A 27,911-nucleotide genomic window follows, 5' to 3' on the forward strand; every position below is an offset into this window, starting at 1 on the left:
TGAAAGGAACCAATTCATGATTTTGAAAACTAATTTATGGTTTTTTAAATTGAAATATAGTTGCTGTGCAATATTACAAAAGTTACATGTGTACAACATGTGTTAAATCATTTCAGTCATGTCTGACTTTTTGCTACCCTATGGACTGCAGCACACCAGGCTCCTCTGTCCGTGGGATTCTCCAGGCAAGAATACTGGAGTGGGTTGCCATGTCCTCTGCCAGGGGATCTTCCCGACCCAGGGATCAAATCCGCATCTCCTGCATTGGCAGGTGGAGTCTTTACCACTGAGCCACCGGGAAGCCCTTGTAGCCTATTTATTTTATGCATAATAGTTAGTACCTCTTAATCCCCTATCCCTTTTATCTCCCCCTACTAGTAACCACTGATTTAAAAAATAAAAGAGGAAAAAAAATCAAGTATTTATCCTTCCTTTCTTAAGTGAATTCTATCTCAGATTCAAGCAGTTGGTGAGAGGAATTCTTTATAGAGATATTTTAGCTAATAAATGAGGTAGTGATGGTATCACCATTTTGCAACACCTAATGAACTAATCGATTTAGGCAATAGTCAGATATGCTGAGATTGACCAAGTTCCATGTAGGGCTCCTTTTTTTTTTTCTCTTGTATTTGTACTGTCCCCTTTGAAAGTAGGGAAACTGGAAATTAGATCTGTTTGTGATTCCTGGCTGTATTTATCAAATATTTTTGTGCCTCTGATTGTTACTGTTAAATACTAAAATCTACCAGTTTGCTTTTGGAATAGTCCTTCACATTTTCCCTGGGTAGCTCTGGTTGCCAAGTAAATAGTTGGCAGAGGTGATTTATACCCAGGGCTGTAAACTTAGGCCTGTTCTTTTTTCCACTTTCCCTTGACTCCATGGTTACATATACTTATTACTATATGTATTAGTAGTGTCTCATCCTTATGTAATGATAACTTTTAATAGCCACGTATTTCCTAAGTGTCCTTTACTAATTATGCATTTTATATCTATATATCTATTCATAATAATACATTTTGTTCTGTGTGCCAGTTAAATATTCACGTATAAGTAATAGATACTGATCTATTTAAGCAATTTTGTTCTTAGCCCAAATAGATACATGATTTCTTATTTTCATACATTAGTAGGAGCTCTCATAAATGGAGAAATTACTTATTAACTTGGCTAGTTTTGTCTAGCTAATAAAAGAAAATAGGGAAAAAATGAATTTTTTAAGAGCACGTTTCAGGCATTTCCATTAGCTAGTATCAGATTTGTTGTTGTCTCTTGAAATAACTGTTTAGTTTTTTCTTTAGGTTGGATTGACTTCTCTCTTGTATGTAATTGCTGTACTACTATCAACATTTTTTATGGTTTACCTTCACGTAACAGACATCTTTCATATGTTCTCGCACAGGAAAGAAGCACAGAAGTGTTTCTGTGGTTCAGCTAATTGCCGGGGTTACCTGGGAGGAGAGAACAGAGTTAGCATCAGAGCAGCAGGAGGGAAAATGAAGAAAGAACGATCTCGTAAGAAGGATTCAGTAAGTGTGCCATTCTTCTTTCAGCTTTCACCATACACATTTCAAGAAGGAAGGTAACTTTCTTTATTGAACTTTGAAAAGTTAAACTACAACCAGAGAAAGTCAGGGTTAGACGAGATAATTTTGGAAAAGTATGGTTGCTATTTTTAGTTCGTAGAGATTACACTTGAATACTAAGAACTGTTGAAGTCATCTTGAAAACACATGGGCTAATAGTTTTTAAAAGCCTGTAAAATTTGTAATTTTACATATAAGTAACTTGTTAATCTGCTCACATAAGTCTGATCTACATTCCTAATCTTTTAATACTAGTTTTTTCATTTGTTTGCAAGTGTTCTTAAAATCTCTGATAATCCTCTTTGGGAGCATAAGGTGAGTTTTGAGAAGTAACAGGTGACCCAGGAGTGAGAAAGGGATAGTCTCAGATGATCTTGTTATTTAATCCATTATACTAGTGGTTGATAGCCTTTTTTCTACCTCAGTTTACACCTGAGACACTACTGGAAGTGAGTGATATCTTGCTACTGAAGGGACTCTTAACTGGGACAAGAATTTTGTGTTGTTTTTCAAACCTCCCCTGTCTTTTTCTGAGGATCCCTTTGTGAGAGCAGTGTTTCTTCACCTCAGAACCACCTGCAAGGTCCATCCTAAAGATGGCATGTTTTGGGACCTAACCCTAGACCTGCGAATTTTCGGGGAGGGCTGGATGAAGGAGCCAGGGAGCCTCAAGTGTCAGCCAGCAAATCCATCTGCGATTCTTTCATCTAGCTCATTCCTAGGCTTTTCAGAAACCCATACTACTAAGAATCATAGATGACAGCCATCTTGCTATTTAGATGAGCAGACCACAGACATAAGACAGGGAAGGGGTAATAGTTAAAAAGTGATTTCATTAAGTCCAAATTAATTAGAGAGAATGAATTGAGAATCTGAATTCTGTTAGAAGATTTAGATAGCAGGAAGCATTGGAAGGGGCCATTTAAAAATTCCCTCAAAAAGTGTCATTTAAAAAACATAAGAAAGGAAAGATTATAAGAAACATCCATGCTTGTACCACCCAGGACGGACAACTGCTGTTTAGAGTATTGTCATTCAGCTCTGTTTTAGAGAGCATACGTGTTGTAACTGTGTGTCAAGCGCTCTTCTAATCACCTGACACAGTAACTCATTTGATTCTCACAAAAAGCCCTTTAAGTTAGGAACAAAGATTTTCCCTCTTTACAGATTAGAACACTAGGCACAGAGGTTACAAGATCATTCAGTAGGCAATAGAAAAGATCTTATCTAGTTCTTTTCTTTGCTCTTAACCATACTGAGTTCCTTTGTGTGGTTTTAGAAATGATATATATGTATTTCTGCAATTTGTTTTTTATTCTTATTTTAAAATTTGATCCATGTTGAGATACATATACACACACATTTGACTGCTATAAAGTTTTTCATCATATAACTCTTCATTTACATATATTTGTGCTCATGAACACTTGTGATTTCAGTTTTTTGCTCCTCGTGTCACAGTTAAAGTCTTTGCACATGTCTCTTCTGTATATGTTTCTTTAAAGTATATCCATGGAAGTGGGGTCACTGGGTTATAGCGTTTTAGCTTCTGGACTTTACTGTTAACAGGAAATTTTTTTTAAAACTTCATTGATTACTTTTATTATTAAGGCTTATTTCATGTAATTGACAGTTTACCAGAACAACCACAAAACAGTCATTAAACATGTTGACCTAAGCTAAAATCTACATAAAGGCTTTTGTTTGGCTATTATGTGTTTCCAAAACTTGCATTAAAAACTGCCTTGTTGGTGGGGAGTGTTCTTATATTGTGATGGTTTCTTGGGTGGTATTATACTGGCATCATAATGATAGCAGATGACTTTCTACGTTCCTGATAAGATCCAGGAACAACTCCAAGGGACCGAGATGTAGGTATTCCTGGTTTTTGCTTGCTTGTTTTTATTCTTATAGTAGTGTGTCCATATCAGTGTTTAATGTTACTGTCGACTAAATTAGATGTAACGTGAATCTAGTCATTTGGTGGGTTGTAGTCATGGGTTGCTCCAGATGTGAATTTGAAGCTATTCTCAAACAGAAATGTTTTAGATGAAACATTCCCTGATAGGGGAATGACCTGATAGAGGACATTCCCTGGTAGAGGAATGACCCAGAATGAATCTGAATCCCAAAGAGGTCATCTGTCCTTGACTCATGAAGAGCTTCACTCCACTTTTGTTTTAGTTGGTTTGTCTCTTACTGAAATTCTGGCTGAATGCCTTATTCAATTCTGAATTCTGGTCAGGTGCAGTTAAATAGAATCACAAAAGTAGCACCTCTTGAAATTTCCAAATGTTAGGGCGTTCCCTGGCAGCAGTGGTTAGGACTCAGTAATTTCACTGTCATATCCCTGGGTTCCATCCCTGGTTGGGGAACTAAGATCCTGCAAACCACATGGTACAGCCATCACCCTCTCCCCGCCCTTCCCCCCACCAAAAAAAAGAAAGAAATTCCCAAGTGTTAGTTTTTGGAATTCTTTTGGGTAGGAGATGCCAAGGAGAGGGAAAGAGAGGAGCAGTCTAAAATATAATTTTGTGTATTTAACTGTTAACAAGGATATGTTAATGGCACTGTAGTCTATACCTGCCGCCTCATATTAGCCCTTGATTGGTGAACAGTTCTTATTCCTTGCTCTTATGATTGCAGCTATATACATATAGTTTATCTGCTTAACAAAACTGTAAGCTCTTCCAGAGCAGATGATTGCCTTCTTTGGGTATGTCATAAACTAGTACTACTTAATTAAATACTTAGTTGATGGAGGTATAATAAATACCTGTTATTATCTGATGTTATTTGTGATTTGAAATATAAACAGAAAATCGTCTGAAACTTACTGTAATCTCTTTTGAATTTGTGAAATAAATGAACAATAGCTAATTTACACAATAAAGAGCGTAAAAAGCCACATAAGAGAGGAAATAGTTGTTTTCAGCAGGTAACAAACAAATCGTAGTGTCCAGAATATATAGAGAACTCCATCTAATCAATAATAATAATAATAAATAGCCCCAAAAGAAAAATAAACAATTTCCACAGACACTTCAGTTTTCCAGATAGCCAGTAAACATGTGAAAAGATGTTCAATCTCATTAGTAATCAGAGGAGTACAAATTAAAACTACCCTCAGGTGTTTTTTGGGTAGTCACCAGATGAGTAAAAATTAATTCTGATGATACACAGGAACAACAGATCTCATAAACGAGTGTTGGAGGTGTAAACAGATTTAGTCAGTTTTGAAAACACTTTGGTATTATTACTAAAGGTGAATGTACATATACTGTATGAGCCAGCAGTTGCACTCCTAGGTCTATAACGAGAGAGAAACTTGTTTAAAATGCATATCAGGAGCCACAGCAGCACTGCGTATATTAGAAAAAGTAGAAACAACTTAAATTCTCATTAACATTAGTATGACTAAACTAAAATGTAATCATGTGATGAAAAAACTAGTCATGAAAATAATATGGCTACATGCAACAGCATTGACTCTTAAAATGTAAAGATGATTGCAAAAGAATCATGGCACAAACATTTTGTCCAGTGTGATTTTGTTTCCAAAAAGTTAAGAATAGACAAAATTATAATATTTAGTGATTCATATATATGAAGTAAACCTGTTTTAAAAATCAGTGAACTATTTCCTAAAAAGTTAGGAGACATTATCTCTAGAGTGGAGAAGAGGGTATTGTAACAAGGAAGGGGCACGCACAGCCCTTCAGGAACACTGGCAGTGTTCTCCCCGTCACCCCATCCCACCCTTTTACCTGAGTGTGGTTGCCATGGATGTTGTGCCACTGCTTGTTTACCTATTTAGTTGCTAATTGTTTATATCTTAGGGTGGTGCAAAAGTAATTGCGGTTTGGCTGTTGACCTTTGCTGTTTGATATTGGGATACATTCTTAAATAAATGTGGTTATGTTATACATCATTTTAATGAGCGTTTCTCACTTTTTTTTTTGGCTGATGACTTATTGCTTGCTGTTTATTTTAGACTATGGAAATGATGTTAGACAAAAAGCAAATTCAAACAATTTTTTTTTATCCGAGTTCAAAATGGGTCATAAAGCAGCAGAGACAACTTGCAATATCAGCAACGCATTTGGCCCAGGAACTGCTAATGAACGTACAGTGCAGTGGTGGTTCAAGAAGTTTTGCAAAGGAGACGAGAGCCCTGAAGACGAGCAGTGTAGTGGCCCATCATTGGAAGTTGACAATGATCAGTTGAGAGTAATCATCGAAGCTGATTCTCTTAAAACTACACGAGAAGTTGCTGAAGAACTCAACGGTCTTCAATGCTGAAGACCATTCTATGGCCGTTTGGCGTTCGAAGCAAATTGGAAAGGTGAAAAAGCTCAATAAGTGGATGCCTCATGAGCTGACCCTAGATCAACAAAAGCATCATTTTGAAATGTCATCTTCTCTTACTGTACACAACAACGAACTATTTCTCTATCGGGTTGTGACGCGCAATGAAAAGTGAATTTTCTACGACAACTGGCAAATACCAGCTCCATGGTTGGACTGAGAAGAAGCTCCAAAGCACTTCCCAAAGCCCAGCTTGCACCAGAAAAAGATCACGGTCACTTTTTGGTGGTCTGCTGCTGGTCCAATCCACTACAGCTTTCTGAATCTCAGCAAAACTATTACATCTGAGAAGTATGCTCAGCAAATCAATGAGTTGCCCTGAAAACTGCAACGCCTGCAGCTGGCATTGGTCAACAGAAAGGACCCAGTTCTCCATGACAACGCCCGACTGCACGTCGCACAACCAACACTTCAAAAGTTGAATGAACTGGGCTATGGAATTTTGCTTTATCTGCCATATTTACCTGGTCTCTTGCCAACCAGCTACCAATCCTTTAAGCATCTCTGCAACTTTGTGCAGGGAACATGGTTCCACAACCAGCGTAAGGCAGAAAATGCTTTCCAAGAGTTTGTCGAATCCCTAAGCATGGACTTTTATGCTATAGGAATAAACAAACTTATTTCTCGTTTGCAAAGATGTGTTGATTGTAATGGTTCCTATTTTCATTAATTAAGATGTGTTTGAGCCTAGTTATAATGATTTAAAATTCATGATCTAAAACCACAATTATGTTTGCACCAACTTAGTACTTTCTGTATGTATATTATATTTTCTCAGAATGTATTAAAAATGGTGCTTGGACCCATTAAAGATAGTTCATATCCCCAAATACTGCTGCTGCTGCTGCTAAGTCGCTTCAGTCGTGTCCGACTCTGTGCGACGCCATAGACAGCAGCCCACCAGGTTCCGCCATCCCTGGGATTCTCCAGGCAAGAATACTGGAGTGGGTTGCCATTTCCTTCTCCAGTGCATGAAAGGGAAAAGTGAAAGTGAAGTCGCTCAGTCGTGTCTGACTCTTAGCGACCCCATGGACTGTAGCCTACCAAGTTCCTCCGTCCATGGGGTTTTTCAGGCAAGAGTACTGGAGTGGGGTGCCATTGCCTTCTCTGCCCCAAATACTAAAGTATTAATAAAGAATAAGAATTTACAAATATCGATAAATTGTGTTGCATTTGGCTGCACTTGATTCCTTTTATTGTGGTATATTCCAGTATGTGAACATGCCAGTTTATCCAGCCTGGCCATGGGCATTTGGGTTGTTGGCAGTGTTTTGCTCTTATGAATGGCTTTTCAGTGAACATTCTTCTGACTCTCTGATGCACATGTGCAGAGGTTTCTCTTGGGTTTATTCATAGGTGTGCAAATGCTAGACATAAAGGATACAAATATTTCATTTTTCAAGCGAATGCTTTATTTTTTTGACCTACTTTTCACCTGATACAATTTTTTTTCCTCCCGTAAAGGCAGATTTTTTTGTTTTGGCTTATTGCAGTGTCTTCAGCACCTAAAACTGTACTTGACATATAAGTGCCTGATAAGTATTTGATGAGTGAATGAAGCTCTTCAAATTGATCATACCAGTTTGTTTTCATAATTAGTGTATAAAAGTTCATTTTTTTAATTTAAAGTTCATTTTGATCACATCTTTGCCTAGACTAGATATTATCAGACTTCTTACAGTGAGTGTAACATGGTTTCTTACTGTGGTCTTAATTGTGTTTTCCTTATTACTGGTGAGGTTGAGCATCTTTTCAGATTGATTATTAGATTAGTTGGAGTTTTGTTGTTGTTCTTGTCTTATAACCAGATTTTTTCCTTTGCTGTGGCAGGTGGATGGGGAGCTAGAAGCTTTGATGGAGAATGGCGAGGGTCTCTCTGATAAAAACCAGGTGCTCAGCTTATCCCGGCTAATGGTTAGAATTGAAACTTTGGAACAGAAACTTACCTGTCTCAAGCTCATACAGGTGAAATCTTTGATATTAATTTATATCTGAATTTGAGGTGGGACATTTCAACTACAGTCCAGAATGATGAAAAGGAATAATTCTAATAAGAGTTACTCTTATTTTTAGAATGGTTTTATGAGTTCTATATGACATTGAAAACTTGTACTGTTAAAAATGTCTTAAGAGTTCAGCATCATTTAATCTATTAGTAGATATTGTTTTCTCTCTAGTCAAAGAACATGGTGAGAGTTTTTTCTGTGTGTCTGTGTAATAGTTCTTGATAGGGCTCTCCCCTCCTCACTTGATTATTAGCATGCCAAGGCCATTTTTACCACATGATCTCAAAGCAAGGAACTTATATTTACTCCAGCTTATTAACTACTGCACAAGAAGTTGGATCATAAAAAATTAAAAAAAAAAAGTTTTTATAGTTTTAGTTTTTCCAGTAAAAATGGTGAATGTAGTTTTTTTCTTAATCCTTCAGAATTGAACTTTAGTAAAGTCCAGGTTGACATTTTAGGTATCAAAAGAGATTATACTCTTACTCTAAAGCGTTTATTAATTGCACAATTCTAATTGAGTTAATCAAAACAGAATTTCTAGGTTTCTTTTTGAATATAAACAAACTTTTCAGTTTTCTCTATGGGCCCTTTTTAATCCTGTCTCTGGTGTTATTTGTCTCCTTCCTCCAACCCCCAATACCCTGCATCCTGCTTCCCTTCCCCCATGGAAGAACACACACTCCCAGTCTTGTCTGAAGTCCTTTCTGGAACGTCACGGGCTGTCTTTGTTGTGGATCTGGATGGCAGAACTAGGTGATGGCCGGGAAAGTAACCAGAAGCTTCAGGAGGAGGTAAGTTCACATTCAACCTGCTTGTTTCTTAAAACAACTAAATTTATTATTTAGGTTGAGGGCATTGTGATAATATCAGTGATAATGAATTTGTTGTTGTTTAGTTCCTAAGTCATGTCTGATTTCTTTGGGACCCCATGAACTGTAGCCCACCAGGCTCCTCTTGTCCATGGGATTTCCCAGGCAAGAATTTTGGAGTGGGTTGCAATTTCCTTCTCCAGGGTAGCTTCCCAACCGAGGGATCAAACCTACCCGTGTCTCCTACATTACAGGTGGATTCTTTACCACTGAGCCACTTGGGAAGCCAGGTGGATAATGAATTTAACTCTTAATTATCACCCATATTAAATAACTGCATGAATTTTAACATCCCAGTATCATTTCTGTAACTTTACACACACTTTCCTTGAAGTGAGTTTGCCCAGTGGTTTTCCCTATGGTATCTTTTAAAGTTTAGTACTACATAGTTGGGAACTGCAAGAGCAAGATACAACATCATTGTCACATGAAAGAGCTAGTGCATTGCTAAAACCATAGTTTTTAAAAGTTAGGAAGCTATATGGAATTTGAATTCTGGAGTTCTACAAAATTAGTCAAGAGTTGAATTTTGATGACAAGAGTAAGAACATTTTGAGGAGTCATTAGTGTTTTTAAGGATCTAAATAAATGTTCATTGATAGCATCATTAGTAGACTTGTTATAACATTCCACACAATATTTTCTAACTTGGTTTAAATGTAGTTCTTTTTAATCATAAGTTCTAATATAATCCCAAAGTCATTTAATAATATGCTTTTAAAAACAGAAATATGAGAGTGGTGAATTGAGTGATTGCCTCCATCCTTCTCTCAAGAAATTCAGCAATAAATAGGAATTGGGGAAACCTTGGGGTTTCTATAAAACTACATTTGGGAAATAATTTGGAAAGAATTCTTGAATTTCAGAGAGTGGGGGTGGATGATTATCTTGGAATGAAGAGAGATATACAGCTGTTTGTCAAAGACGAAGGAAGTTAAGTAATATCTGTGTTTTTGTGTGTATATAAGACATTTAAATGTATATTTTTTTGTTGCATAGTTACCAAGCCTTTATTACAATCACTTGGGAAATTTTTTAGAAAAACATACCTAAGATGAAGTCCAGCAGTGTTGATATTTTCTTTAAAAATCTATTTGGGTTTGAGAACTAGTGATGGAGAAGATTAATCAAATTAGTCCTAATAATATGTGAGCAGTCATCTGCTCCACATTATATTTTCGCTGGTCAGTCTTATTAAAACACTTTTTCAGGACTTCGCTGGCAGTTCAGTGGTTAAGACTCTGAGCTGCCACTGCAGGGGGCACAGGTTTGATCCCTGGGTGGAGAGCTAAGATCTCATATGCCTTATGGTGCAGCCAAAAAATATTAAAAAATAAAACACCTTTCCTTCCATATTAGAAGAAAGTAATATTATGACATTCAAATCTGTCTGTGATTAGAAGACTTACATCTTGATTTAATAAGACAGTAAAAACCACTGTTTCTACAGAGTTGATCTGAGTCTCATGAAAAGTCAACTGTACAAAGTGATTTTTTTTTGTTGTGTTTAATTAGATTATAAAGACTCTGGAACATTTACCTATTCCTACTAAAAATATGTTGGAGGAAAGCAAAGTACTTCCTATTATTCAACGTTGGTCTCAAACCAAGACTGCTATCCCTCAGCTGAGTGAAGGAGATGGGTATTCTAGTGAAAATACATCACGTGCTCACACACCGCTCAACACACCTGATCCTTCCACCAAGCTGAGCACAGAAGCTGACACAGACACCCCCAAGAAGCTCATGTTTCGCAGACTTAAAATTATAAGTGAAAATAGCATGGACAGTGCAATCTCTGATGCTACCAGCGAGCTAGAAGGCAAGGACGGCAAAGAGGACCTTGACCAGTTAGAGAGTGTCCCCATAGAAGAAGAGGAAGAGTTACAGCCACAACAGCTACTCACACAACAGCTGCCCGAACCTAAAGTTGACAGTGAAATTGCTGTGGAGGCCAGTAAGCTCCCCACGTCTGAGCTGGAGGCTGACACTGAAATAGAGCATAAAGAGAGCAGTGGCACAAAACTCGACGAACCTCTTGCTGAGGAAACCCCATCCCAAGATGAAGAGGAGGGCGTGTCTGATGTGGAGAGTGAGAGGAGTCAGGAACCGCCGGACAAAACAGTAGATATAAGTGACTTGGCCACCAAGCTCCTGGACAGTTGGAAAGACCTAAAGGTAAGAGAACATTTCTGTTCATTTTAATCTGAATTACCCAGGTTTAGAGTTCCATAAACTTTCAGTTGAATTACCTACTTTCTAGCTGTATGTACTTTGGAAAAATGGAATGCTATCTCTCTGTCAGCCAATTACAAGTGTTTCTATAAATAATGTCTTTTAAACTTTGACCAGAGATACCAGACAAACCAATACACAGATATCCTCTTTTTCCTTGCTTGCAAAAATATATCACAATAGTAAACTTAGTCATTCAAGTGTTCTTTACATTAAAAACAAAAATCCTTTGAGTAACAAACATGACTCTACATTTGAAGAGTCTATGTAAGAAAAAAAATGAATGTTGAGAATAGTTGGAAATTAATTTCTTGGATTAACTAGAAATTAATTAAAATAAAATTAATTGGAAAGCTAGGGTACTCTAGCAAGTTCTCATCAAAAATGACTGAACATAAATTATCTGTTCCAGTAATACAACTTTATATGAAGCTAATTTGTATCAGTTTTATTATTGTTTCTGAACTAGGCTTAGTTTTAAACGCCTGTTTCTTTGGCCAAAAGAAAAAAATAGTTCTGGAACCATTACATCTAATACGTATATAATCGTTTGTTCAAGTATGTAGCATGATGTGCAGGGTTTTCTTTGCAGAGAACCCAGTCTGGGTCTTGGATAAAACACAGAAGTGAATAACAGGATGAGCCTAGGAGAGATGTGGTAAATTTTGATTGTAAGCGATTTGGACCTGGGATCCAGGTCTTGCGGACTCTGTGGGAATAGGTTACTACCTAGCCACTGTTTTTCTGTTCCTCCTTTCTTCTGCCAGAGGTGAACAACCAGATAAACCAGGAATACAGATTTGTAGCAAAATGGACACCTGATCCTCTCAGTTCCCAATTTTATGCCTACAAAACTCACTGTTATACCCTACCATTGGGCCTATAGGGAACTGTCCTTACACTAGGCAGAATGAGTAGTCGGTTGCTTGTGCACTGTGCTTGCTTTTGCATTTGTAATTGACTGTGTTGAGACCCTTCTTTAAGTATGGTGTGGTTTCAGCTCTCATTTACCCATTTGAGCCCTTACTCACGCTCCTCTCTTTGATCAGTTTCAGCATAAACTCAGCCTTCTTAAGCCTTATGAAATTTGACTTTTTATAAATACAAAAGGAAAGATTCAAAGTTAGTCTGTTTATGATACAGCTTGTGAACGCAGGGACTGGAATTGCAATTAATTGAAAGAGTTCCTGGGACAGTCACATGTGTGAACCTTTATTTAAGGCCTGCTTTGTTGAGGGCACAGGAGTTCCTGGAAGAAGTCCCTCCTGTGTTTGTTAGAGCCTGCATTAAGATTGACTGAGTAAGGAAGGTGGAAATGGAGACAAGCACACAGGTGAAGATAGAAAAGCCCTGACAGACATAGCTTTATGAGAGTGGGGTTGTAGACCTAGTAGTTCACTTTTGCCTGAGAAGGCTCTGATTGACATAATTAAAAGAAGAAAAAGACATAATCATCTTAATTTCTTAAAAACCTGTCTCTTCTTAAAATCTAGAATAAGTATTTTGTTTCTTTATATGGTAGTTTTTTATTATAATCGTAATGATACAAATTATTCTCTGGGATATCCTTAACTCAGATATGACTGGTACTTTAAACTCATACTCCAGACATAAATTTTTTTGAGTCCTACCAAATTATTTCTTCCCCTGCTTATTGTCCTCCCATCTGAAAGATCAAAGTGGTTGCACAGTACTATCTGGATTGATCTTCTTGACTTGAGATTTAAAATTTTACTTGTACCTAAAGTATATTTTTCTTAACCTTCATACTTTGGATTTATCCCAGTTCTTAGCATCAAGGAAGTCATTAAATAATAAAATCTTCCTTCTTCAAACTTTATAGTTTGCTCTGGAATCATTACCCATCTAGAATTGCAGTATTGAGAAATGTTTTTGCTTGACTGAACTGTGATGTTTTGTTATGCATTGGTACTGAGGTTCTTAATTCATCTGTCATTCTGATTAACATTTACCATGGTTCTAATTTCAAAATTGATTATAGTTGTCCTTATAATATATATACTTTAGCTAGGGACCCATAATTTGAACATGTTTTAGAGAAACACCTTGACTTGATATGATTTGTGTATATCCATCCTGTTCCCGGCATTGAAAGAGTTAACTACTTCTGTCTGACTTCCACCTATGTGTTCAAGTAAACGTTGGCAGAAAAGAAAATGTTATTCAACCAACCTTTTTTAAGCACCTGTTGCCAAGCACGTGTTAGTTGGTGGTGTTAATTCCGTGATTACTCTAAAAAGCCTTGATCTAAGACCGTGGTTGTGTTAGCCACTCCAAGCTTCCTTGACCTTCCTGGGCCACTGTAACATTGCTGGACGTGTGTTCCACTTGGCCTTTCTACGTACTGGATGGAGTGAAGAACTCAAAGAGGTCACCTGGGATTTCCTAGGCCTGCTGTAGCTACGCAGGCAGGCAGACAGTGGGGCCGTCAGTGAGCGGAGGCGGGTGGGCGGGGAGGCCTGATGAGCCCCTTGTAACCTGAACCGTTTCCGTCTAGCTTCTCAGGGCAGCAAGAGCTTGTTAACATCACCAGCTGACCATGTGCCCTTTTCTCAACTCCATTTCCAACTTCGTGCTGAAGAAAAGCAAGACCCTAGCGTGCGTTCTGTGAAGAAACAGGAAGATGGTTGGGAAGTTGGATGATGCATGAAAAATAAAATAGGTGAAAAGAGGACAGAGGTGGTTAACTCACTGGCGCCGGCGTTATTTTGGTGCGTCCATTGCCGACAATGGATGTCGTTCTGGGAAAATCCCGACTCCTGGCGAGAAAGGATTAAGTGAGCTGCTTTTTCTCTACCTCTCTACACAGGACCACTGCCTTGGTTCCACAAGGCTTTACACGTTTTTGACTCCTAAAGTAGACCTCAACAAGAAATATCACTTAGCACATTGCTACACATGAGCATGTATTCATTTTCACATGCAAATCAACTGGGTGACATTTTCAGCAGGAGCGTGTGCATATATTTCTGTTTGTAAAAGGAATTGTTGTACATCACCCCTCGTGCTGAAAATATACCCTAGACTTCACAGGGCAAAACAGCTGGTTGTAAGTGATGATTAATTATAATTTGACTGGAAAATCTTCATTCATTTGGATCATGAGAAGAAGAGGTAAGGTTCCCGTGCAATTGGCAGTTTTAGTTGCAGTTAAACAGCTGAGACTGTGATGGCTAGTGATTCCAGAGCCTCTTTTATGAACACTTAGGTCACAGGATGTGTGTCTCCTTATGGTGAAGTTTGAGTAGTTAGTTACCTCTGGATTAGATGATTTAAGGAACATTTTGTATATGTGATAAGGTGGACTTTTCTTGAGGACCATCCTTATCATTTTTTTCTTCTTTACCTCAAGACATTATCTTTATTTATTTATCTTTTAAGTTTTGGTTTTCTGGCCGAGAGGCATGTGGGGTCTTAGCTCCCTGACCAGGGGTCGAACCCACACCCTCTGCTTTGGAAGGCGAAGTCTTAACCCCTGGACTGCCAGGGAAGTCCCACAAAACATCTTTAATTAAACATTACTTTCCTAGAAAGTTAAGCATCGAGCTCTCTACAGAAGTTTTAAATAATACAGTTACCCAACTGAAAAGTTTTGAGCTTGGGGGAATTGCCTGGCAGTCCAGTGATTAGGACTCTGTACTTTCACTACCTAGGATTCCAGTTTGACCCCCAGTCGAGGAACTAAGATTCCACTAACCTTGCAACCAAAAAAAAGATTTTGTCACTGCTTGGAATTTTGGTTCCTAACTAATATTATATGTGAAATCTACTGTGCAACATTTCAAAATGAAATGATGTGCCCTGAATTTCTGTAAATTTCAAAATCTTTAGTAAAGATTATTCTGTATCCATAAGGATCAATATTAGTTTTCCTTTTCATTAAAATTCAGAATTGCCCGCAAAGAGCACTGTTTTGGATATCATTGTGTTGAATTTTTGTAATAAATATCTGACTTGAGCATGGTTTAAAACTTATTAGTAGTCTGGGTTTTTTTATTATCGGATAATTTATCTAAATTATGGGTTGGCCCAATCTGCCACACTGCTATTTTTTGTAAAGTTTTCGGGAGAGCAAAGCCAAATTCATTTATTTACATACTGTCTGTGGCTGCTTTTGCACTGTACTGGTAGAGTTAAGTAGTTAGTTGCACCAGACTGGATGGCCAACAAAGCCTAAGATATTTACTGTGTTGTTCTTCACAGAAAAAGTTTGCCAACACCTAATCTAAATGATACAGAATCTGGCTGCTCTAAACATTCTGATTTTGAATGAAGTCATTTTGACAGTTTATTCTTTTACGTGAGCTCTTAATTCTATTTCCCTAGAGACATAATGATCATGTTTCCATAGTCCATGAAGTTAGTTTTTAAAAAAAAATTTTGACTCTGTTTAGGATAAGTTACTTTGAGTGATCTGGATGTAGGAGTTATCTTAAGAAGATTATATACGTTGTAGAATCTCTGGGCTAGAAGACACCTGTAATGAATGTTGTTTTTCCCTCAGGACCATGATCAAGTTAGTCGGAAACTTAAGAAGTTTTTCGAGTACAGATAAGTTGGTATAATCCAGTTTTATATATAACCATAATGAGACTATATAAATTTTCCTTCTTAATGCTCTTAACTTTTAATTCTGATGTAATTTCAGATTTATAGGAAAACTGAAAGAATACTATTCTTTATTATGTGTTCTTCATGTAATACACATTCCAGTGACAAATATAGTTAAAAACAGTAAAACATTCCTCTAAACCTTTCATCCAGATTCCTCAGTGTTAGCATTTTACCAAATTTACCTCATCATTTTCTCTTATTTTTTTTTTTAACTTTTGGAGAGTAAGTTAACAGATCTGACGCCCACTGTCCCTGGATATTTTTAAGTGTTTATTTCCCAAATGCAAGGATATTCTTCTGTATAACTTCAATGTACTTCAATGTACTTACCAAAATCAGCAAATTACAGTGACACAATACTATTAATCTTTTAGAAAGGCCTCATTGAAATTTTGCCAGCTGTGCACATAATGTCCTCTATAGAAAAAAAGAAAATTTGTGATTCAGAAAACCTGAGATCAAGTGTTACATTGAGTTTTATCTCTTTAGTATCCTTTAATCTGAAACAGTTCCTCAATCTTTGTCTTTCATGAATTTCACATTTTTGAATATTTTTAAATTTTTCTAGAATATCCCTCAATTTGGTTTTGTCTGGAGTTGGTACTTGGTTCATTTATCTCATTACTGGCATTGTCAGCTTTGATTGCTTGGTTGAAGTGGTGTCTCCTAGGTTTCTCTAATGTAAAGTTACTATTTTCCCCTGTATAAAAAAAGTATCATATAGGAGTACCTTTAGAAATTATAAATACTTTGTTTTTTGTGAAATTTATCCACCCATTGACTCGGCCGGAATCTTGTGCAACTATGGTTTTTAACAAATGGTGATTTTCTAATCCAGCCTTCCTTTTTCTGTATTTCTATACAGTGGTAGCAAATTTACCAGGTTTCTAAAATTACTTGCTTAGATGCCCGTTTCTCCTCACAGGACTTTGAGATCTTCCAGGGCAGAGACCTTTTTAATCCTTGTAATAAGAGTTACTTTTATCATGGTGTCTATGTAGTAATAGTTGTAATAATGTTACCAGTTAAGAATAGTGAATGATACTCTGTGCCCCTCCAGTCTGCTGCATTCAGTCTCCTGTGTTCATATCCAAGTTGTACTGAAAACGTTTAAATGGTTCCTCATTACACTGTTCAAGTTAAGTCCATTTTTCTTAACAAAGCTTGCACACCGTGGCATAATCTGGTCCTTATTTATTTATACATTCTTACCTCAAGCGTTTCTGATCTACCAGTGGGACAATACTCCTAATGTTCACACACATACACACACTCGCACTCTCTGACTTATTTCTGAGAAGACTTTTATTTAGATGTCTCTTCTCACTTAAGTTTCATCCTTGCCCCTGAAAGTCATTCATTTTCCTCGAAGTTAGAGTATTCTGCCTTTTCTTTATGCTCTCATAAAATCCTTTCCAGTCACAGCAGATAACATTTCATAATTGTACATTGTGCAGAGGCAGAGACTGTCGTGGTCACTCAAGTCTCCCCAGAGCACTGAGAGAGTGTAGTATGTAGTTTGGCACTTCATAATATTTGAATGATGAAGGTCCTTCTTCTTCCATGGTACCACACTGCTTCTTGAATCCATAGTATGTATATTTTATTTAATAGGTGGTCAGAAAATACTAGAATGAGTGTTGTCATGTAATCTTTACAGCCCTGTAAAGTAAGCGATGGTGTTTTTATCAACTGTAAAATGGAAAGAAACACACCCATGAGGTTGTAATTTAACTTTAAGTGACATAGTTGAAAACTAATTCAGGTCTTCTGATTTAAATCCTATATTCTTTCCATTCCTTTTTCTGATCCAAAAATAGTGATTGCTATAGCCTTCCTGGACAACTCATGTTATATACCTTTGCTGAATACTTTTCAGATTTCCTTCAATCTGTTTCTGTTTTAGTAGCTAATAATTCCCAAAGTGAAAGTGTTAGTCACTCAGTTGTGTCCAACTCCTTGCGACCCCATGGTCTGTAGCCCACTAGGCTCCTCTGTCCATGCAATTCTTCAGGCAGGAATACTGGAGTGGGTAGCCATTCCCTTCTCGGGATCTTCCTGACCCAGGGATTGAACCCGAGTCTCCTGGATTGCAGGCAGATTCTTTACCATCTGAGCCACCAGGGAAGCCATTCTTAAATCATAGAAATGACCGTTTTAGTGTTTTGTTCAAGTATCTTTTTTTTCTTAATGCTGCAGAGATCACCCTGTGATCCATGATTGAATTTAAAGGACTTTTTTTCCCTTTCCCTTTTCTTTTTCTCTCCCCTTTTCTCCCTCCCTTTAAAAATGTGAAAAGCCATTCTTAGCTGGAGTTGAAGGGATACTTAAAGAACCAGGCTGCAGGTCAGACTTTGGAGTGAAGTCAGGAAAAGTAATATTGAAGAAGTTGGAAAAGAAATACACAAGGATACTAGTATACGTGAAGCATTTTCAGAGAAAGTAATAAAAAGATTCTGATGTACTCTTGGATAAGAGAGTTGCATCATGTTATCAATTAATTATTTGGAAAAAGGATAACAAAAATGTCAGCAACTGACTCATCTTTTGCGGGGAAGAGTTGAAGTTTTCTCTCAACATAATGATTTTGGAATTACAAATAAATGTTAGTGAGCTGGTGAATTTGCAGATACAGAATCTCTGGATAAAGAGGATAGATGGAATTATGAAATACGTGGCTTTTTGTGCCTGAGTGCATTTACCTAGCGTAGTGTTTTCAGACTTCATCCACGTTATAGCATATATCAGTAGTTAATTCCATTTTATGTCTGAATAATACTCCATTGTATGGATGCAGTTTTCTACCTATCTTAATATGAGCCAGAATGACATTGGGGGAGAGAAGGCAGCGATAAACCCAGATGCAGACTTGCTGAGTCATAATCTTTGCGTTACCTATTTGATTTGTTGTTGTTCAGTCGCTCAGTCGTGTCCGGCTCTTTGCGACCCCATGGACTGCAGCATGCCCGGCTTCCCTGTCTTTCACCATCTCCTGGAGTTTGCTCAAACTCATGTCCATTGAGTTGGTGATGCCATCCAACTGTCTCATCCTCTGTCGTTCCCTTCTCCTGCCTTCAGTCTTGCCCACCTTCATTTGATGTTCTTTGCCTTCTTAATCAGAAGTATTTTATATTTCTTTAATTCTGAAAAAAATCACCTTCATTATTTCTCAAAATAGTTCCCTCTCTCCTAGAATCCCTTTTACCTGAAGTTGGCACTTTAACTTCTAGCCTGCATATCTCATAACTTTGCTTTCACATTTTCTTTTTGTGTGCCCTTCCATCAATAAAAATGGCACCTTGCTCAGAGTCTGTCTCTTTTTTGTTCTTAGTCTTGCCATCATTTAGGAAGAAAGGTTTGTTTGATACATACTACACAATTCTGTCTGTACTTGCTAACAGGGAAAAATAGTCTTGGTTGTAAAAAAAAAAAATCTGTTATTACAGAATATATAATCTGATATCTATATAATAAAAGGTAAATTTTAATTATACTCTCATTGTAAAGTATTTTGTTCTCAAAGTCTTGTTTAGCTAAAGAACAGTCTAATCAGTGTTAAATTTTTATACTTTCCAGAAAAAGTAATCTTACAAAGTATTGTTTTTTAATCCTTCTTCTGCAGTCTATTCTGTGAGTTCATTTGAAATGTATTTAAAAAAAAAAAATATGCTGGAGTGCTTTGCCAACAAATTTCCCATGCATATTTTTTGAGACTGTTGGAAGAAAACATCCCAGTTTAGACTCACTCATTGACCTATTGGCAGTAGGTAACTTAGTCAAGGAAGAGGGATAGGTTGGAATGTGTAGTCTTCCCTATACATTGTATACAGTGTATAGAGTCCTCTTTATGGGCAGATGCAGTCCCAAGAGGAGAAAGAGCCCAGATGGCGCTGAACTGAGGCCGTAAACATGGTTCTTTTGTCAGATTCTCCCTTATGAGGAATAAATGTATGAGGGCTATTAAGAGAAGCCAGTAGTTCAGTGGTTGTTAACCTTCTCTGGACTTCAGAATCATCTGGGGAGCTTCTAAAAAATACAGATGCCTGGGACTGATTCCCAGAATTTTAGGTTCAATTTGTTTGGGATGTACATCTTTAAGTTTCCTGGAGTGATCTAATTATCCTGCCAGAGTTGAGAATCACAGCTCTAGTGGAAATCCTACATAGGAAAGGCTAGTTGGATGGTGGATTTTTACTACATTTGTGCATAAATCCACAAAATGGCACTCCTTTCCAGAATAATGCCACTTTGTCATCTGGACAGATGTGCTCTGGAGTCAGAGCAAAAGTGCTCTGATAGCATCAGTTGCTAAACTTTTTAAGTAAGTTTTCTCATTTGTAAAATGGAGATAACAGCCTGTGAGAGTTGTTTGAAACTCAAATAAGATTACGCATTTGAAATGCTTGGCATGACACCTGGCACACAGGATAAGTGCACATTTAATAATGTCATCATCTTTATATTAGATAATTTGTCAGCATGCATGGAGTATTATTGAAGTGTTCTTTTAAAAATCTATATTCATATAGATTGCCGTGTATGTGTATAGTCCACATTTGGCATTTTTAATGGCAGCTGAATATTACATTTTGATCTTTCCTCAGCTGTGTGATACATGGGTTATTTTCATTTTCCACAAATGCTGCTAGAACCAAAAATCACGTAGAAAGATTTTCCTTGGAGTACAGTTCTTAAAAGATGGGATTACCAGGTCATATTGTATGTAGTCAGTATTTCAAAAAAACTCTAAAGCAAGGGTTTTATATGATGTACTATTGAGAATGTGTGGGTGTGCTGTTTGCCCACTCAACCAGGTGACTGGATAGGGAAGAATGTATCCAAGAGCTGCCTGATGGACTTAAAACAGTGAGAGATTTTCAGGAAACAGATACATTTCTAGGCTTTAGACTCATACACCAAGAAAAGTTACCTCAAGATTTGGTTTATATTTCTCAAAAACAATCTTGATAGAGTATTAGATGGTATTTGAAGAGCCACAATGATCTAAAACTTATCTTTTCTTTTTAAAAATAACAGCTGCAGTGTAAGAGTAAATTACATTTAGCCATTAGCCAAATTGATTCTGTACTTGTAGGAAAATATGCTGAAAAGCAGGAATTAACTTTACACATGTAATTTTTCTGAGATGTGAAGCTGTTATTACTAACCTTTTCTTTCTGTAAGTAGTGATGGCAAGTGAGATGTTCGAATTGTTCGTACGAATACTCTCGGTAAAGTATAGATGACTTCATTTTATATGCTGACAGCATACAGAAATTAAGATTTTTCAGGAGGTGTATTCCTGCCAGAAATAATGCCCTAGTTACTTAGTCTGCTCCTTGGCTAATGAGGTCATACAAGCCTGGTAGATGTTTAAAAATAAATATATATTTGTGTTATATATTTTTTTAAGGGACCAGGATCTGTTCTTATTTAAAGCCAAATATAAGTAAATTTTTGAAGAATAATTAAATACCAGACTATTCCTCCCCGTTTCTTTGTTGCCAGTGTGAAATTAAAGAATTATCGCTTCCACTCATCACTAATAACCCTTCTTTTGGTTTGTGTTTTTGCAGGAGGTATATCGAATTCCAAAGAAAAGTCAAACTGAAAAGGAGAGCACAAGTAGGTATTCAGAGATATTTTGTGCATGAAAAAAGTGAAGTGAAAGTGTTAGTCTCTCAGTCAGGTCTGACTTTGCAACCCCAGGGACTGTAGCCTGCCAGGCTCCTCTGTGCATGGAATTTTCCAGGCAAGAATACTGGAGTGGTTTGCTGTTCCCTTCTACAGGGGATCTTCCTGACCCAGGGACTGAACCTGAGTCTCCTGCATTGAAGGCAGATTCTTTACCATCAGAACCACAAGGGAAGTCCATTGACTTCCTGTGTTACCCCTCAATGTCAAGCAATTAAAAAGCTTAGAATTTTTAACATTTCAGAAGGATTGTGAAATACTTTGGGAAATATGTAGTCTAGCTATTTTCTCATTTTAAAATATGAGGAAATCAGCCTTTCTGTATAAGATGATTTCTCTGTTTCATATATTCAAAGGCGCAGAGTCAAAATATATACTACTGGTATGATTCCTTTTCTTATTTTACACATACATAGTGAAGAAATAGCCACATTTTAAGGAAATTAACACAAGGGAAAGGAAGCTAGATTTGAAGGAGGAAATAGTCATTGGGTAGATCAAAGTGAAACTAGATAATAATACTTCTGAGTAGTACTTAGGACAGCTTTTGGAGCAGTGGCAGTGGAATTGGGTGAGAACCATTCTAGGTAAAGAGTGAAGAAGGTTAGCTTCCATCTTTGAGTAGGAAGCTGGCATTTGTTTATTTGAAAATGTAGCTATTTGGCTTTGATAACTTCCTGCGTTACTACCAATTTTTTTTTTTAATAAGAGACTTTTCTATTGAGGTTGTCATGCTTCAGCATGCCAAGCTGTTCTTCTACAAATTGTAAATATGCAGCATTATAAGGGCAATGGAAAGCTTTTGCATTTTGAATTAAAAAGCCATATTAAAGGTATCAGGAACATCTTACATGTATGTGTTCCACAGAACTTGTTAGAAATGATGAAAGCTTGAACTGAGACTTTGGTGGAAAAAGGTAGAAAAGGGCATTCATGGAAGAGTCTTTTAGGGAGTAAAGCACACAAGCATACAAGGCCTTGTGTCTCGTCCAACTTCAGGACTGGGTATGTGAAGGAGAGTCCATCGATCCATTTATTGCATAGGAATTTTATTATACAATTGATACACTACCATGTGGAGAAAAGTCTTCAAGTAAATTTTTTTAAAACTCTTTTCCCTTAGTAACCGAACGAGGAAGGGATGCTGTGGGCTTCAGAGATCAAACAGTTGCCCCCAAGACTCCTAACAGGTCAAGAGAGAGAGACCCAGACAAACAAACTCAAATTAAAGAGAAAAGGAAACGAAGGGGCTCCCTCTCACCACCTTCTTCTGCCTATGAGCGGGGAACCAAAAGGCCAGATGACAGGTAAGTGGCCTCTGTGAGTTATTCTCTGTCTCGAGCAAGTCATTTTTTGAGAGCCCAAGCAACACACTTCTGATTTGGGGCAACATGGGCTTTTGCAATAAACGTATTCGTAAATATTGAGATAGTCTCTTTTGACAGTAATAATGTTGTAAAGAGTAATAGATTTTTGTTACTCGAATGACTTCGACTTCATAACATTTAAGTGCTATCTGAGGAGCCAAAGATTTGTTCTTTAGAGGGGTGTATCAGTTGATGGGAGATAACCTTTCAAAGATAATAGTAATTCTTCCAAAGTCAGAACTTTTGTTTTCTAGTGAATCTTGTGCCATACTTGTTCAAAATGTTTGATCCCTGTGGCAGAGGCTGTCTTTTTCATGCTGGTGGAAAAACGGGCCACATGATCACCTCCTGGGAACTAGAAAACATTTGTTCACAAGAAGTTCTTTTTAAATTAAATATACTTTAAAAAAAATTGAGATGCAGTAGTTAGGTAATGCAGTTGTCAGAATTTTTTTATTATGTGTTGTTCATTAAATTTTGTCTTTTTAAGCTCTAGGGGTTCTTTTTCTGTATTCTAAATATAATTCTGCAAGTATATTTCCCTAGTTTATGACTTATGTTTTGATTCTTCCTGTGTATTTCAGTATTCAGGATGTATTAATTATGATGTTATTGAATATGTTGTATGTTTCTTTTATAGTTAATGTTTACAATATTTTAAGAAATTCTTCCCTACTCAAGGTGATTCTGTGTGTGTGTACTTTTTTTTTAAATGAGATTTAAGTCCTTAATCCATTGGGAATTAATTTTTGTATATATTTTACTGTAGGGACGTGGTTTCATCTTTTTCTAGGTGAATACCCAGTTGCACCATTATCATTTACTTCTGAAACTCCCCTTTTTCCCACTGATATGTAGTACTGCCTCTCTCCCAACAGGTCTTCACATATGGGAGGATCTGTGTCTAGGCTCCTATGACTGTCTTATATTTAAGTCTTGATAGCAAGTAGGACAAATCCTTACTTGATCTTCTGGGATGTCCCTGTCTTTTTCTCACATTTATTCTTCCTTAGAATCTGCTTTGAGTATTTGCATATTCTCTGTCTAGTTAGGTATTCTTTAATATTTTTAGTAAAGGTAAGGTTTTTTGTTAATGTTTTTAATTGTTTATAGTTTTCTTTAGGAAAACTTAAAAAATACACATTTTTTGGTGTATTTATTTCTGAGAAACATACCTTTTGTTACATACTCAGTTTGGTTTTAGTGTTCAGATATACAATTGACCATTGCATATGTTGATCGAGTGTTAAGCATATAAAATTCTTACTAATTTGAACAGTGTAGACTTTTTTTGCCCATTCTGCCCCACCCTCTCCTTTTTGGTCCTTGTCAACAGTCTATATGATATGAATTTGTTTTGGTTTTCCTTTCTAATTCTTATGCCTTATTCATGTTACTGTACTAGTAATACCTTCAATGCAGATCATAGAATGAAAGCATTTTTTATCTTGGTAATTGATTTCTACTTATTTATTGTGGGGTTGTTTTTTTTTTGTATGACACTCCAGTGTCAAATTGGAGTTGATGTGGTTAATGGTTTAGCATTGAGTGACATGGTTTAGCATTGAGTGACATAACATTTACTAGTGCTTTGGTTATGTCTCTGATTTAGGGAAAAACTTCTTGTGGTGCTTTATTATTTTCTTTTAGATATGATACACCAACTTCTAAAAAGAAAGTACGAATTAAAGATCGCAATAAACTTTCTACAGAGGAGCGTCGGAAGTTGTTTGAGCAAGAGGTCGCTCAGCGGGAGGCTCAGAAACAACAGCAGCAGATGCAGAACCTGGGAATGACATCTCCACTGCCCTATGACTCTCTTGGCTACAATGCCCCTCATCACCCCTTTGCCGGCTACCCACCAGGGTATCCCATGCAGGCCTACGTGGATCCCAGCAATCCGAATGCTGGAAAGGTGCTCCTCCCCACACCCAGCTTGGAGCCTGTGTGTTCTCCTGCTGCTTATGATCCCTCTCAGCCCTTGGTGGGACATTCCACAGAACCCCTCGCTGCCCCTCCACCTGTGCCCGTGGTGCCACATGTGGCAGCCCCTGTGGAAGTTTCCAGTTCACAGTATGTGGCCCAGAGTGATGGTGTGGTACACCAAGACTCCAGTGTCACTGTCTTGCCAGTGCCAGCCCCAGGCCCAGTCCAAGGACAGAATTACAGTGTTTGGGATTCAAACCAACAATCCGTGAGTGTACAGCAGCAGTACTCTCCTGCACAGTCTCAAGCAACCATATATTACCAAGGACAGACTTGTCCAGCTGTCTACGGTGTGACATCACCCTATTCACAGACAACTCCACCAATTGTGCAGGTAACTAATTTTGGGAACCCTCTTTTCTGTTTTACTGTCTGTTTATGGGATGTTAAATCTGATGAAGGTGGGTGTCCTGCCTTTGAGCACTTTTAGGTTGCTAATTTTGAATATGCTAATTATCTGTTTTGTCACAAGTTATTTAACAGCTTAAGACAGTAAGTAATTATCTCATAGTTTATGTGGGTCAGAAATTCAGAAGCACTTTTGCTGGATGGTTCTGGCTCAGAGTCTTTGATAGAATTATAGTCAAGCTGTTAAGCAGGGCCGTGGTGATCTGAAGGCTAGATGGAGGATGGAACATTTACTTTCAAGCTCACTGACATGTTGTTAGCTGGTCTTGGTTCCTTACTCCACTCTAAATAGGACTGCTGACAGTCTTCCAGCTGGTTTCCCCCAAAGGGATTGGGGAGGGGGTGAGGGAGGGAGGGAAAATACGCTTCTGGAAGCATATTTTTGTGGTTTTTAATCAAGTTTTTAAAAATTTTTTGTAAAACCAATACATTTTAAGCTTTTCTAAAAAAGACTGTTGTAAGGCATCATCTTCATCACATTCCTGTGTCCTTCCATCATTCCTCATCACCCCTTAAAGGTGAATTGTTGTGATGGCAGAGACTCCCTGAGATGTTTCCTGTATACATTACTTAGTAATGAAGTAAAAGAAGTAATTTTTACTTCTGTTAGTTTTGTGTGTGTGTGTGTGTGTGTATGATGAAGCTGTACCAAAATTTTGCTCAGAAGACTATGACAAAGTATCCTGCTTTTTTTTTCCCCTCTTTTTAAAGTGTCTAGCTTTGATTCTAAAAACCTAAACTGTATTAACTGCCTTCTTTTTTTATGATCTCTTTTACCACGTTTATATATTTTAAGTATTTTGAATTTTGAAGTTTTTTATCACACGTTTTTCTGTGTAACATGATTCTTAACCATTTTTCTAGGTTACTCTGTATTTTTATGTGTAAGTGTTTTGATGGCTCTGTTTGATGGCACATTTGCTTGTAAGGTTATTGTTTATCCATTTTCCTGGAGTAGTTGTTTAAATTGAAAGTTCTTTTTCATAATTATAAATATCACTGCACTGGACGTTCTTATGCTTAGTTTTGTATGTGTGTGATTTTCCTTTCATGTTTGGCTTAGAATTAATGTTACAGTGCTAAATACGGCTGGTAAGAGAATGGGCATTATTGGGTTTTGGCTGTCAGTTTTCTTAGCTTTTTACAAAAGATTGTTTTACAAATTTGTAGTAAAATACTCACGTTGAAGTTAATGGATGTTTCTTCCAATCAAGATCTATGTCAGCTTGAAGTCATATACTGCTTTATTAGAGCTAGAAATGTATGAATTGTGAATTTCTTCATTTTATCTTTTAGAGTTACGCCCAGCCAAGTCTTCAGTACATCCAGGGACAACAGATTTTCACAGCTCACCCGCAAGGAGTGGTGGTACAGCCAACCACAGCCGTGACTACAATAGTCGCACCAGGGCAGCCCCAGCCCTTACAGCCGGTAAGAAATATTCTAGTTGATAAAACTGTCATTGGCTACCTGTTGGCTTAGGGCCCCATTCTTATGACCTCATTTAACTTTAATTACCTATTTAAGGGCTCTGTCTCCAGATACAGTCACATTGGGGGTTGGGGCTTCATATACATTTGAGAGAGGCAGAATTCAGTTTATAACAGTGATTATAAAGTTTTGGGGCTTCCGGGTGGCTCTGCGGTAAAGACATCCTCCTGCAATGCAGAAGATGCAGGAGACGCCACAGGTTCAATCCCTGGGTTGGGAAGATCCCCTGGAAGAGATGTGGCATGGCAACCCACTCTAGTATTCTTGCCTTGGAGAATCCCATGAACAGAGGAGCCTGAAGTTTTTATGTTCTTTCATAATGTAGCATTAAATTTTTAAAAGCTATTTGTTTAGAAAAAATTTGTTTAATTAAACTGGGGGAAAAAAAACCACCAACCTGGTCACCCATTTCTATATTTTTAAAATGTAAATACAAGATTTCAAACATAGAAAATAAATAATGGATAAATGTTAACATTCTGTCACATTTGTTTATGTCCTAAGTCCATTCAGCTAATCAGTACCCTGGAGTTAGTTATATGCCATTTAGCATTGGTTTTTTTAAGGTCAAGAAATATTGTTCTAGATAATGAGCTGCTGAATATTTTTGAATATGATCCATTGGATAGTGAACTTGGAGCCTGCTCTGAATTTTCTGATAGATTACTAAAAGCTCTTTATGTAAACCATCTCTGATCATTTCCCAGATTGTACCCTTCTATCTTTTGGTTTTTTTTTTTTAAGAAGTATATGTAATGTTTTTATTGAAACATACTGCTTAAGGTGACTACTTTTGTCCTTTTCAGCCAAATTAAAAGAAATGTCACTGGGACTTCCCTGGCAGTCCAGTGGTTAAGGCTCCACGTTTCCTCTGCAGGGGGTGCGGGTTTGATCCCTGGTTGGGGAACTAAGATCCTACAAGCCGTATGGTATAGCTAAAAAGTGAAAGAAAAAAAAAAAAGAAATGTCACTGATCAACTGATCAAGACCTTGTATGTGTTTTTCTTTTTAGCCTGAAATGGTTGTGACAAATAATCTCCTAGATTTACCACCCCCATCTCCTCCCAAACCAAAAACCATTGTCTTACCTCCCAACTGGAAGACAGCCCGAGACCCAGAAGGAAAGATTTACTACTATCATGTGATCACCAGGTAAGAAAAGCTTCTGGGCATCCCCGAGTCAGCGTTCAGTTGGTCAAAGAGGCTGCCTCCACGAGGGGAGTTTGATGTTTATAGACTTGTTACTAGCTGTTAACTGTGCT

The 27,911-nt window shown here is 37.4% G+C and overlaps 1 protein-coding gene across 6 annotated transcripts in view; it reads left to right on the top strand.

The window, feature by feature from the left end:
* SETD2 (SET domain containing 2, histone lysine methyltransferase) overlaps positions 1-27,911 on the top strand; it is a 75,938-nt gene that overhangs the window by 39,344 nt on the left and 8,683 nt on the right. For 4 of the 6 annotated variants that reach the window (XM_081525876.1, XM_081525877.1, XM_081525875.1 and 1 more), the window contains 9 exons: positions 1,404-1,530; positions 7,786-7,920; positions 8,636-8,755; positions 10,349-11,011; positions 21,280-21,328; positions 22,521-22,704; positions 24,415-25,084; positions 26,455-26,589; positions 27,662-27,801. In XM_081525876.1, coding sequence (XP_081382002.1) covers positions 1,404-1,530; positions 7,786-7,920; positions 8,636-8,755; positions 10,349-11,011; positions 21,280-21,328; positions 22,521-22,704; positions 24,415-25,084; positions 26,455-26,589; positions 27,662-27,801 — 2,223 coding nt within the window. Of the gene's footprint in view, positions 1-1,403; positions 1,531-7,785; positions 7,921-8,635; positions 8,756-10,348; positions 11,012-15,405; positions 15,649-21,279; positions 21,329-22,520; positions 22,705-24,414; positions 25,085-26,454; positions 26,590-27,661; positions 27,802-27,911 lie in introns of those variants that run through there. The other 2 variants (XM_081525879.1, XM_081525880.1) reach the window with 2 other exon arrangements.

Source organism: Giraffa tippelskirchi, chromosome 9, assembly GCF_054371585.1.
Source record: "Giraffa tippelskirchi isolate mGirTip1 chromosome 9, T2T-mGirTip1v1.2.pri, whole genome shotgun sequence".
NCBI lineage: Eukaryota > Metazoa > Chordata > Mammalia > Artiodactyla > Giraffidae > Giraffa > Giraffa tippelskirchi.